Source organism: Herpailurus yagouaroundi, unplaced genomic scaffold, assembly GCF_014898765.1.
Source record: "Herpailurus yagouaroundi ecotype Mexico unplaced genomic scaffold, PumYag 205, whole genome shotgun sequence".
Taxonomy (NCBI): domain Eukaryota; kingdom Metazoa; phylum Chordata; class Mammalia; order Carnivora; family Felidae; genus Herpailurus; species Herpailurus yagouaroundi.
In genome coordinates, this window is record NW_024412436.1 from 13,447,335 (window position 1) to 13,460,681 (window position 13,347).

Consider the following 13,347-nt stretch of genomic DNA (forward strand, 5'->3'; position numbering starts at 1 on the left):
CCGGGTGGGGGGCAAACACGGACAAGGGCACGGCGATTGCACCTGCCGCTCCGAGCATTTTCTGTGTGCGAGGCGGTGCGCGGGCACGCGCTTTCCCGTCATCGCCGCGTCCTCCCGTTAGGTAAGTATTCGTATGGTCCCCGTTTGGCACACGAGGAAAACAGCACAGAGAGGTTAAGGAGCATGCCTGAGGCCGCACAGCGAGCAGGTGACAGTTGCGATTTGAACCTCTGTGGTGTGATTCCGGCTCCCGTGCTCTTAACCGGTGTGCTACATTCAGTTGATTCCAGATGGAGAAGAATGGAGTTCCCGTAACCAGAATACTTCAAATGAGTATACGTGGGTTTGTTGTTGTTGTTTTTTTTACCAACTTTTTTATTTTGAAAAGTGGCAAACTTAGGAGAAAATTGGAAGACTAATGAAATGAACAGGTATACAGATTCAACAGTTCTGCTTCATATAACTTATTCTCTGTCTTGGGGCTCCTGGGTGGCTCAGATGGTTAAGCGTCCAACTCTTAATTTCCGCTCAGGGCATGATCTCTCAGTTTGTGAGTTCGAGCCCTGCGCCAGGCTCTGTGGTGATAAAAAAAAAAAAAAAAAAAAAAAAAAAAAAAAAAAACCCTCTCTCTCTCTGTAAGATCTTTAAAAAAAAAAAGGTAAAATCTTGTCATTTGCAACAATGTGGATGGAACTAGAATGTATTATGCTAAGCAAAATAAGTCAGGCAGAGAAAGACCTACAGTTTTACTCATATGTGGAATTTAAGAAACATAACAGATGAACGTAGGGCAAGGGAAGGAAAAATTAGATAAAAACAGAGAAGGAGGCAAACCATAAGAGACTCTTAAATACAGAGAACAAACAGGGTTGCGGGCAGGGTTTGGGGCGGGGAGGGATGGGCTAAATGGGTGCCGGGCAGGAGGGAGGACACTTGTTGGGATGAGCACTGGGCGTTGTATGCAAACTGATCAATCACTGGTTTCTATTCCTGAAATCAACACTACACTGTGTATTAACTAACTTGAATTTAAATAAGTAAAATTTTTTAAAAAGTAAATGGCAGGGGAACCTGGATGGCTCAGTTGGTTAAGCGTCTGACTCTTGGTTTCCGCTCAGGTCATAATCTCACAGTCGTGGGATCGGGTTGAGAGTCCATGCAGAGCCTGTTTGAGATTCGCTCGCTCTCCCTCTCTCTCTGGCCCCTCCTGCGCGTGCTCTCTCATTCTCTCTCTCAAAACAAACTTAAAAAAAGTAAATGGCAGATTTACTCGTAAAAGGAGTCTCCTAAATAACGATAATGCCGCCGTCACACACGAGAGGTACGATGTCAAGGAAAGAAAATGTTAATAAACCGTAGTTTGGGATCAGTCAGATCTCCTACTACATCAGCGAAACTGCGCTGCTCAAGGGCGCCTGGGTGGCTCCAGTCGGCCAAGTGTCCGACTCTTGATTTCGGCTCAGGGCCCAGCATCGGACTCCACGCTGAGCAAGGAGCCAGCTTAAGATTCTCTCTCCCTCTCCCTCTGCCCCTACCCAGATCTCTCATTCTTTCTCGTGACCCCCCCGCCCCCCCCCCCGCCCCAGAAAGGAAAGGAAAGGAAGAAATTGCACCGCTCAAAAAAATCCTTACCAGAACCTGATTTTCGTTTCTTGCAGAAGTCCTACTCCATGCCCATCGGCATCGAGTTTCAGCGGCGGTACGCGACCATCGTCCTGGAGCTCGAGCAGCTGAACAAGGACCTCAACAAAGTCTTGCACAAAGTCCAGCAGTACTGCTATGAGGTGGGGACTTTGTAGGAAATCGCTGAGGGGCCCCCCTGCGCTCTTTTACTTGAAGCTTAACGTGGGTTACCTTCACATTTTCGAAAATTCAGACTAAGCCATTACCTTTACGAGGCCCGTTAGCAAAACCACGTTTACGTACGTTTTTACTTGTTTTGGAGTTGGTTTGAAGAGTGCTCTACGCACAGGGAGCTATCAGTTCTGTTGGTTTTTGTTTGAGTCACAAATGTTAGAGCTCTTGGAAAAAAATTCAGGAAAATCAAGAAAAAGGATTACTGAATTCTGCTATCCCAATACTATATTTTGGTTTATTTCCCCTTCGTCTTGTATATGTACCTCTGCCTCTTCTCACAAGGTTATGGTCCTGCTGTGTATACAATTTTGCTTCCTCCTTTCAGCTTTGCATTAGAACTGTGGATTCTCGAACTTCCCGTATAGAGAGCATAGGGTTATTTGTGAATTGTTACCACGTGTGTAAATTCATGCATATGAAGGCAGTTCAACAGCGTCACCTAAAATTTGATTTTCTTTTAAAAACTGTTTTTAGAGTTTATTTATTTATTTTGAGAGAGAGCACACGAGCAGGAGGGGTTGAGAGAGGGAGAGAGAGAGAACCCCAAACAGACACCGAGCTGACAGCACGGAGCCGGATGCAGGGCTCGAACTCACGAACCATGAGATCACTCATGAACCATGAGATCACGACCTGAGCCGAAACCGAGAGTTACTTCACACACTGAGCACCCCAGGCGCTCCTTAATTTTGATTTTCTTACCATACGGTAGGAATTAAACGAGATGAGTTTGGAATGCTCCCGCACTCGCATTTTTATGTTTCCATTGAGCCTCCTCCACTTGTGATGTGAGATTCTGCACCACTTAGCCCTTTATCGTGCCGGCCTCCAGCGAAGTCCCACAGACCCGCCTCGGGCCATGTTACCAATCCCCCTGCACTGACCGTAGGGACGTGCTCAGTGGTTGCCTATAACCGACCTCAGTACATTTTGCTCGTTCCTCTAGCCCTCCGTTACCATTTAGTTTTATTTTCCTGCTGGTTGTCACCTATGTGACACCGCTCTTTAGCTTCGTGATGTGTGCCAGGCCTCTTGTGATAGGCTCGTTTTTCCAGGGAAGCAGACTGATTTAATTTTCACAAAGCTCTTGAGGACATACAGTATTGATTTTAAAATAAGAACAGAGAGCACTATGATTAAGCAATTCTGTTCCCAGTGTATACCAAACAGATTTGTGAACTTGTATTTACCCAAAAGATCTGCGCTGGAACGTTCAGAGCATCTAAAAACGTTAGAACTTTTTTTATTAGAGACAAGGTTACTCGTTGCGGCACTCCTGGTAATTGCCAAATATTAGGAGAAAACGTAAATGCCCGTACACAGGGAATTGGCTGAAGGACTTAGGGCACGTCTGCACTGTGGAGTGCCTACCGTAAGAACAGACCAGGAAGCTTCCCGTTCACCCACATGGATGATTTCCAGGCTACGCTATGTGAAAAAAGGAAAGTACGTGAAAGTTACTAAGTGTTCCCCTTGGAATCAGAAACATGCAGGAGTAGAATCTACGAGTAACGGCGTAGTTTTTCAAGAATAAATGCAGGAAGGACAGACCGGAAACCGATTTGGGGACGGAGTGGGGGTTGGGGAGGGAGGAGCGGTGACATTTCTTTGCGTGTCTGTTTCCTCAGCAAACACAGATGAGCTCAGCTCTAAAATGGACTAGAAAAAGAAATAAACGAACCTAACCATATTCTAGAGGAGAAACAGAAACACTGACGGGGGCCAAAACGCATCCACATAACCTGAACATAGTATTTTGACTATATATACTCTTAGGCTGAAGGTAAACCGAACTTTAAATAAATACTGAACTCCAGTTAGTAAGGTTTTTTCTCGTGGTGGTATGGGTTCGCAGTTCTCAAACTCTGCATTCCAATGGAGCAGATGAGTAACGAGGTGTATTGTGGGTGACAGAAGCCCGCTGTCCCACCTCCAGAGAAGGCGCCAAGAAGGAAAGGCTACAGCGAACCCTGTGGCGTTAAATTAGAAGAGGAAGAATCGGTCTGACTCCGTGGTTCCTTTTATTTATATGACACGGATGTAAGTGTGCATGTGTGTGCGCACACGCACTGAGAGAGCCCGGAGGCAGACACCCTGACAGCAGCGAGCACCCCCAGCACCCGATCTTGGGTTCCAAACGCTACTGTCTACAAATAGCGCTCCTTGAAAAAGAGCCTGCTTCCGGAGCGTGGGCAGAGAAGGTAGACGAGCCCGGACCATCTTAGCGGGCAAGGAAGTAAAATGTGCCCCCTGGGGTAAGGGAACATGTCCAGCAGAACCAGCCGGACAGGGTCCCCACTGGCCAAATCTGGGACAGTTTGGGCTTCGGCATTAAGTAATTATACTGAGAGATTATAACCTTTTGAAGAAAGTAAGAATCTGTGAGTCCATACTAATATTAACTAATTAACCAATTAACTTTTAAGGAAAAGTTCTTGTAGGCAAATGCCACCCGATAAATGTAGAAGGAACAGTGAGAGGAGAAGGGTATCCTGGTAATAACCGGTAAGGCGAGAATCGTCCCTAGACGCGAAAACTGGAGGGTGAAAGTTTGCCGAGGAACAGGGTCTTTATGTAGCCTCAGAATCCCCCTTCGCAAGTACTTACTGATCACACGGGAAATCCTGTGCCACGGGGAAGACTGGCAGACCCCTAACTACCTTAGCCAAGTGTTCGGAGGTAACACCACCAGCAGTTGGACACACCCACGTCCAACCGTGACGCCTCCGAACCGTGACGCCCTGCGTGGGAACTCGGTGCCACTTTCGTGGTTCTCCTCCCCAAAGTGCGTAACTTACGTCCAATCACGAGGAAACGGACAAACCCACGGTGAGGGACCGTGTACAAAATAATTGGCTGCTACTCTTCAAAAATGTCAAGGTCATGGGAGAGAAACTGGTCCAGAATGAAGGAACCTGCAGAGACATGACGACCACATGTCTTGGGGGGGGGGAACAGCCACATGTAGGACACTTGAGACAGTTGAGATTTGAATGCGTTCTGTTAGGAGTATGGCCTCGCATCAACATTGAATTTCCTGACTGTGGGGTGCCTGGGGGGGGTCAGTCGGCTTAGCGTCTGACTCTTGATTTCAGCTCAGGTCAGGTTCTCACGGTTCGTGAGTTCGAGCCCTGTGTCGGGCTCTGTGCTGACGGCTCGGAGCCTCCTTGGGATCCTCTCTCTGCTGTTCACCTGCTGCCGCTCTCTCTCGAAATAAATAAATGAACGTTAAAAAAATTCCTGATAGTGATAGTTGCACTATGGGGATGTAATAGAATATCCTTTACTTACAAAATACAAACTGGGAGTGCTTTGGGGCAAAGAGGCACAGTGTTTGCAGGTTATTCTCAAATAGTTACAGGGGAAAAAATCACACATTACACGGAGAGAGACCAAATAAATGTCAAACAGAATAAACCACAAACAGCGTCTCTGGGTAAAAGGTTCTCAAGGCTTTTCTCTTCTATTCCTTCTTAGAAGTTTGAAATCATATCAATTAACAGTTACCAAGACTATAAAAGAAATTGGGGGGGGGGGACTGTTAGAGAAGAAAAATTTCTAAGGTAGGAGTAAGGACCATTTTCATTATAAATGCTAGTTTTACAAAAATCCGAATCAGAGGGCGCCTGGGGGGCTCAGCTGGTTAAGCATCTGACTCTTGATTTCAGGTCAGGTCATGATCTCACGGTTCATGGGATTGAGCCCCACGTTGGGCTCCGCGCTGACGGCGTGGAGCCCGCTTGGGATCCTCTCTCTCCCTCCCACTGCCCTCCTCCCACTCGTGCGCACGCCCTCTCTCTCAAGATAAATGAATAAAGTTTATTAAAAAACCATCCGACTCTGAAAACGGCACAAACACAGATTATGGCCTTATGAACAACGTCTTCTGCTTGAACCCTCGGTTCTCAGCTCGCGCCGGACCAGGGCCTCCAGCCCGCAGATCAGCCAACAGACATGCGGCGAAGGTGCGAGGAGGAAGCCCAGGAGATCGTGAGGCACGCCAACTCCGCCGCCGGACAGCCCTGTGTCGAAAATGAAAACCTGACGGACTTGATCTCCAGGCTGACGGCTATCTTATTACAAATTAAGGTACCTTTGGGAGAAGACATGTCCTAAATTTTGACAGCTACACAAACAACTCTGCTGATCTGTTGCTGAAAAATTATAATCTACAGATTATATCCGATGCCTATTTGTCTGTCTTTGAACCGTGATTCAATTAAATTTTGAAATATCTTTCCTTTTAGTGTCTGGCAGAAGGAGGAGACCTGAACTCCTTTGAATTCAAATCACTCACAGATTCACTAAATGACATCAAGAGGACAATAGATGCTTCTAATATCAGGTAATTCGTTAGATGGACCCGAATCCCTCTGGTTAGTCCACGGTGCCTTCCGGCGCAGGTTTTAAGAATTAGGCGTGTAAGTTTTGGCCTTTAAATAAATTCTAAAAGAGCTGTCAGTTCTGTGCCATCTATTGACAGAACAGAAATGGGACGTGTGTTTTGCGGACGAAGGAATCCGAAGACGCGCACCGTGTGGACCTGGGCGGGGTGGAGGCGCCTCTGAGGCGATGGTCCCCAGAGAGAGCGCCTTTGCCCCCCCTTCCCTCCTACCTTTTCACTTCGTCCTGCAGTGGGGGTGGGGCCGCTGGGGTCGTAGCCCGTGTCAAGGGGAGATTTAGTCCTTCCTCGGGGCCATTTCCACAGCCCGCTCTTCAACTCCAGTTCAGCCCTTCCTTCTCTCAGAAGTCTTTTCCCGACGTAGTGAGATGGCGCAGCTCACCGCGTTTCTTCCTTCCTCAGCTGCTTCCAGAACAACGTGGAGATCCACGTCGCGCACATCCAGAGCGGCCTCAGCCAGATGGGGAACCTGCACGCCTTCGCCGCCAATGACACCAACAGGGACTGAGCGGAAGACGTCGCGGCTCCGGCCGCGGGGGACCCGCTTCGGAGTGTTCCCGCCCCCCCCAGCTCCCAACCCCGAGTTACGGGTCCCGGAACGCGGGGGAGGCCGAAGCTCCAAACGAGGCACTTGAGGACACTGGGCCGCCTGGCCCCGCGCCGCTGACCAGCTTCGTGCTTATTTGCCTCTTACCGTCCGGCTGCGGCAGCATCGCTTACGGCACCTGCTCGGGGGCGGGTATCTTTCAGCTGAAAACGTCCGAACGCTTTTTTTAACGCGCATGAACTCAGCCCGACACACGCAGGCGGCGCCCCCAGCGGAGAGCAAGAGACACGGCCTTGTGGCGGGTGGCCCGTGGCCGTGTGGCAGCGACAGCGGGGAAGTGACGGCCCGGGCTCCCCCAGCCGCGCACCCTTCGGTCGTTGACGGAGCGCGCCCTCGAGGCGCAGAGGCCCGGTCTGCAGGAAGCCGCTGGAACACGGGTGGGAGACGCGGGCTCGACCAGCAGACGTGATAGACGGAGCGCGACCTGGGCCTGCACGTCATTGTCTAGTAATAAATATTTTAATTTATCATAATTTATAAAAGAAACCTCTGTTGTTTGTCTGTCGAAAGAAAATGAAGGAGCAGGAAACAAAAGTACTCGCAAAATGGCTACATTTCGGCAAGTGGATTTGATAGGCCTTTTCCCGCCACGTCAGGGCAAAAAGTGCTGTGATGAAATGTATTTAAGAAGACTGACGACACACTATTTTCATATTTTGTTTATTTGCACATCTCGAACCAGATTACTGGTTAAAATCCAACCGTACACAATTTATAAAGTCAAAAGATTTTATAAGGAAAACGAATATAATAACCAGTGCAACGAAATGCAGGAAAAAAAAGGTTTGTATTCGGTCGTGGGGTTTTTTTGGTTGTTTTTTGTTGTTTTTAAAGGAAAACCCTGCCTACGATGTTAATCTTGTACAAAGTGTGTATTTGGAATTTTCTTTGTTTTAATATAGACTATTATAAAGTCAAAATATAATAAAATTGTTTTCAGATTTGGAGTTTAAGGTATAGCTGTAGAGGTGACTTTGATTCTTTTAGCTGTCCCATAAAATAGGACTTTTTATATGTTGATGTATAATAAAACTAAAACCAGATTATTTTCCATTTGAAAGTTTTGTATAGTTTAAAAATGCTTCCCTATTCTTTGTTGGTCTTGTGCCACTGCAAACCTTTAGTGCAGAGTTTATATTTAGCTAAACAGTTATGTTAATTAAGAAATGCATAAATCCTTTATTCTTAATATTTGTAATTCTAAATAAATTGATCTATGAAAAGTAGTATTGGCTACCATTTTCACTTAACTGATACAAGTTGATAAGTATTCCCTCTATTTAAAAAGTTTTGGGGCACCTGGGTGGCTGTCACTTAAACAGCTGACTCTTGATTTCAGCTCATGATCTCCCGAGTCATGAGATCGAGCCCTGCATCGGGCTCTGTGATGACAGCTGGGAGCCCTGTTTGGGATTCTCTGTCTCCCTCTCTTTCTCTCTGTGCCCCTCCCCCACTCATTCTCTCTCTCTCTCTCTCTCTCTCTCTCTCTCTCTCCCTCTCTCTCTCTCTCTTTCTCTCTCAAAAATAAACATTTAATTTTTTTTTTAATGTTTATTTTTGACAGAGAGACACAGCATAAGCGGGGGAGGGGCAGAGAGAGAGGGAGACACAGAATCTGAAGCAGACTCCAGGCTCTGAGCTGTCAGCACAGAGCCGGACGCGGGTCTCGAACTCACAGACGGCAAGATCGTGACCTGAGCCGAAGTCGGACACCCAACCGACTGAGCCCCGCCAGGCGCCCCTCAAAAATAAACACTTAAAATTTTTTTAATAAAAATAAATTTTAAAGAATTGTAATTCCCACGAAGTTCTATTTTAGGGGAATCAGTGCAGATTAATTACCAAGTCCTTTTGAATTGCGACTCTGTCCAATAAGACTTCAAGGGAGGGGTTTTTCCACCTCTGCAAATCTTTGAAAAACATTAAGCAAGCAAGTTCTTGGCTTACTGTAGACCTAGTGAATGGTTGGTTTTAACCTGTCCTGCCTAGAATTATGTAAAACATTTTTTACTTGTTTCCCCCGCGCTACGTAAGACTGGTCACACGTAAATCCCACCTGGTCGTAAACGCACGTATCTAGGGGCGCCTGGGTGGCTCGGTCGGTTAAGCATCCGCCTTTGGCTCAGATCATGATCTAGCGGTTCATGAGTTCGAGCCCCGCGTCGGGCTCTGTGCTGACAGCTCGGAGCCTGGAACCTGCTTTGGATTCTGTGTCTCCCTTTCTCTCTGCTCCTCCCCCAGTTGTTCTCTCTCGCGCGCGCGCTCTCTCTCTCTCAAAAATAAATAAATAAACATTAAAAAGACCGCACGTAACTAATTAAGCAGTGCCCAAGTTAAGCAGTGCCCAAGTGCTGGTGGCAGGAACTGTGCCTGAGATCGTATTTGAATTTGATTTCTGTTTCGGGAAGAAGAAACTTCAATCCTTCAGAGTAGTCATTTGGGGTCCGTTGTATGTGAATTTGGCGACGCCGCTGCCACTGAGCACGAGCTCCAAAGAGAGCCGTGGAAGCCGGAGGGAGCCCACAAGCCGGCACACCGCGTGCTTGCGGGCTCGGTTCTGAGCTCCCCTCGGTTGAGTTCCGGAAACCACATTCCCTTGCTACCGTTGAGAATCTATCAAAAGATGCGCCCACTGAATCCTTTCTCTCGAGGGGCACCTGGGTGGCTCAGTCGCTTAAGCGTCCAACTCTTGATCTCAGCTCGGGTCTTGATCTCGGGGTCACGAGTTCAAGCCCTGCACTGGGCTCCACGTGTAACACGGCGGGGGGGGGGGGGGGGGCTTTCTCTCAAATGCACGCACTTTCTGAATCCTCACCATTACCACTTGTCTGGCCCCGCCCAGCCACCGTCCCCACCAGCCCGGAACCGGGAGGTCACCCCCCACCTTCTCTAACATTCCACTCTGCCCCCTCAACTGCAGCTTTCACCAGGTAAGAGTCTTAAAACACAGAACTGGTCATTTTCTCTCCATCTAAAGGCTCAGGGCTCTCTAGACAAACTCAGAACTCTTTTATAAGCCGCCAAAAGTCGCGGTTGGTCTGACCTCTAACAACTTCTCCTGCTCCTTACCCCGCAGGGCCTTTGCACGTGCAGGTCCCCCTCCTCACCCTGCTAACTCCTGACCATCCTACACTTCAGTTTCTCACGGAAGCTTTCCTTGACCACCACGCACCCGTCTCCTGGGCCCTCGCATTTCCAGGCCCTCATAAAGCACCTGTTCGTGGCCAGCAAGTGTCTGTGCAGTGAACAGACAAGTTTCAAAAGCGCTCGAAACGACATGAGTGTCACTAGAGAATAAGTATACGGTTTTCCGTGAGGATGGCTCTGCACGACCCCCCCCCTCACTCAGAAGCCCCCCCCCTGCCCCGGCCCCCCCCCCCCCCCCCCCTTTAAGCCTATCACGTGATCATTAGTCCTGACGGAAAAGGCCAGGCCGACACAGGAGGCGTTATTCGGTGGTGGACAGATGGGTGGACTGAGTCCCGGCCCAGTTCCTTGCTCTTTCAAATATAGTCCCTACCAGGGTGGCTGGCCCCCGCCCCCCCCGGCCCCCCCGCGGCGCTCAGAGGGTTGAGCATCTGACTTCAGCTCAGGTCACCATCTCACGGTGCGTGGGTTCGAGCCCCGCGTCGGGCTCTGTGCTGACAGCTCGGAGCCTGCTTCGGATTCTGCGTCTCCCTCTCTCTCTGCCCCTCCCCCACTCACACTGTCTCTCTCTCAAAAATAAACATTAAAAATTGCTTTAAGTCATTTGAAAAAATAAAATTAAAATATAGTCCCTACCTTGCATGACAGTTGGAAGCCAGTCTCATAACGCCTGTAACACAGCAGCTAGGGTCTCATAAGAGTTCGAGAGATACAGACTAATGTTCTTAGAGGTCCTAGGCTAAGCATCCGACTTCGGCTCGGGTCACGTTCTCCCGGCCCGTGACCGAGCCTCACATCGGGCTCTGCGCCGACAGCATGGAGCCTGCTTCCAGTTCTCTGTCCCTCTCTGCCCCTCCCCTGTGCTCACTCGCTCGCTCTTAAAAAAAAATAATAAACATTAAAAAAAAACAAACCTCAAGTCTGCCACCAAAGCCTGAACTGTCTCCTGATTGCTTCCCGGAGGGGATGTGCTGCTCGGAAAAGCGCAAGTCATTTGAATAACACCTCTGAAAATTAGGGCAACTGGCGTAGAGACGCTGAACACAGCTCAGACTATTCTAGTAACGTCGAGACTGCACAGCCTACACACAGACCTCACCCCCGGCCACCGCCTATACGGTCTCCATCGGCCCTCAGGAGGGCGCAAAGCCTCCACGTACCAAGACGAGATTTTCATTTATCTCAGGCTAACTTGCAAACGGTAATTTGCACGCATTTCTTTTAATATTTACTTATCTTTGAGAGAAAGAGAGACACAGCGTGGGGGCAGGAAGAGGTACAGAATCAAGATCAGGGGAAGGTTCAGACTTGGGGGGGAGGGAGCCTCAAGCGTTTAAGAGAGAGAGGGGGGCTCATTTGGTCCCCGACGGACAGGAGTGGACAGGAGCGGCTCCGAGAAGGTCGCGCACTGTCCGGGGGTGACCTTCCGATCCGCACAACCGCCCTGCTGGCCAGAGACGTCGCCTGCTAGTCTGGGAAGGTAAGTGAAAGGTCTTTCCCATCTGGTGCCCCCTGGAGGCTTCTCCAGGCTTCTAAGGAGAGTGAGGTGTGTCCCCTTTGCCTCCAGCCTCCAGCTCCTGTGGGCTCGGCCCGAGTCCACCTGTGCTCAAGAGTTTCCAAAGGCAGAAAAGATGTGTTCCTCCCAGAAGTCCAGCTTTGAACTGGGGCCTTCAGAGAGGGGGCAATAGGTTTCAAAACGCTGACCCTGGCAGTGAGGGGCAGAGATGCCCTCTCCCAGCCTGTGGGGATCGGGCGGGCAGGTCCCATCGGTTTCAAGAGGCAGCTGGGGCTTTAGGCATTTCGCTTCGCTCCCCTGAGCAGAGCGGAGGAGGAACAGCTCCGGCCTGGCCGAGGGGTGACAGGGTTTCCCGCTCTGACGCCGCGACTTGGCACGTCTGTTCTGGAACCACACCTGGAAGCAGGGAGACAAGAGGGGCTTTGGGCTGGAGTCGTGCCACGATGGCCTCCACCGTCCCCACGTTCCAGGGCGGCGGGCCCTAGCTCCCTGCTCCGGGACCCCCTGGGTTTCAGAAAGCACTGGGGCCAGCCGATGGGTCGGTGTTCAGAGCCCCCCCCCCCCCCGCCCCGGCTTTCCCTGACTCACCACTGTCGGGTGCCTGGGCACCATACGGGGATATTTGCAATGAGAGATAGGGTCACGGAAACAGAATGGCTCAGAATTTGAGGATAAAATGCTTCTAGGCTTAAAAAGGAGAGGAATTGGGGGCCCCTGGGAGGCTCAGTCGGTTAAGCCTCCAACTCTTTGATTTCAGCTGGGGTCACAATCCCAGGGTCGCGGGATCGAGCCTCACCTGGGACTCCGTGCTGAGCGTGGGGCCTGCTTAAGATTCTCTCTCTCTCTCTCTCTCTCTCTCACTCTCGCTCTCGCTCTTGCTCTCTGTCCCCCTCCCCCTTTCATGCTCTGTCTCCCTCTCTCTCCCTCTCAAAATTAAAAAAATTAAAAGATGATAGGCATTAAAATAACTTAGCAAATCAATTCCTGAAAAGTACAGCCCCTCATCAAATCAATCAAGAAGGCACTTTGCTCTGCGGACTCCACCGCTGTGGATAAATTTGCTGCTCACGGTGTCCCAACCAATCCTGAGGGTGTCCTGCTTAGGAAGCCTCTGGGGCGAATTGCTGAGACCCACAGATCATTCCCACCCCCCACCTCCCCGGGGATGCACAAAAGCAAATTCGCTCCTCCCAGCGCTGAGATGAGGGCTCCCGCTTAGACCTGCGTTTGGACACAGGCCGAAGGGCAGGGGCCTCATCACCTCCGAGCCCCCCCGGGTTCTGATCTAAATGTGCAATAAACGCAGCCGGCTCCAGGGAGCCGCCCGGGCTTCAGGCTTTACCCCGAGATTCCAGACCCAGTACCGGCCCAGAGCGTGGCCTCGGGACTCCTGGGGGTGACTCGGAGAGTCGCCTGGCCCTGTCCCAAGGACCCTTCTCCCAGCGGGGGAACCCCAGCTGGGCCTCATCGGTCTCTTCTCGTTGAACCGGAGAAAGAAAAAGTATCCAAGGGCTCCCTCTCCCCCTCCCGCTGAGGACTCGGCTTTGACCGTTTCGAGGGGCCCCGAGCGTACCCGACGCCCGAGGCAGGCGCTCCGCCGCACGCCCGCCCCGGCTCGCCGCCCGGGACCCCGAGGCTCCCCGCCCCCAGCACCCCCCCCCCCTCACCTGGATCCGGGACTCGGGGAGCAGCGTGAGCGCGGCCAGGCGCTCGCGCAGGTGGATGTCGGGGTACATGGTCCGGCGGAACACGAGCTCCAGCAGCTGCAGCTGCTCGGCGCTGAACGACGTGCGCTTGCGGCGCTGCGACGGGGCGGGC

The 13,347-nt window shown here is 50.6% G+C and overlaps 2 protein-coding genes across 3 annotated transcripts in view; one reads left to right on the forward strand and one right to left on the reverse strand.

Moving 5' to 3' along the window:
• The window catches only part of LIN9 (lin-9 DREAM MuvB core complex component), a 61,768-nt gene extending 53,676 nt beyond the window's left edge, over positions 1-8,092 (forward strand). For both annotated transcript variants that reach the window (XM_040451902.1, XM_040451904.1), the window contains 4 exons: positions 1,659-1,784; positions 5,767-5,946; positions 6,105-6,202; positions 6,662-8,092. In XM_040451902.1, coding sequence (XP_040307836.1) covers positions 1,659-1,784; positions 5,767-5,946; positions 6,105-6,202; positions 6,662-6,767 — 510 coding nt within the window. In that variant the 3' untranslated portion in view covers positions 6,768-8,092. The remainder of the gene's footprint in view (positions 1-1,658; positions 1,785-5,766; positions 5,947-6,104; positions 6,203-6,661) is intronic.
• Positions 8,093-11,214: 3,122 nt separating this feature from the next.
• MIXL1 (Mix paired-like homeobox) lies at positions 11,215-13,340 on the reverse strand (the record flags this gene model as incomplete). The annotated part of the gene is made up of 2 exons (XM_040451643.1): positions 11,215-11,925; positions 13,197-13,340. Coding segments are annotated over 2 exons (450 nt in total), but the record flags the coding sequence as incomplete, so codon positions are not given.
• Positions 13,341-13,347: the final 7 nt, after the last annotated feature.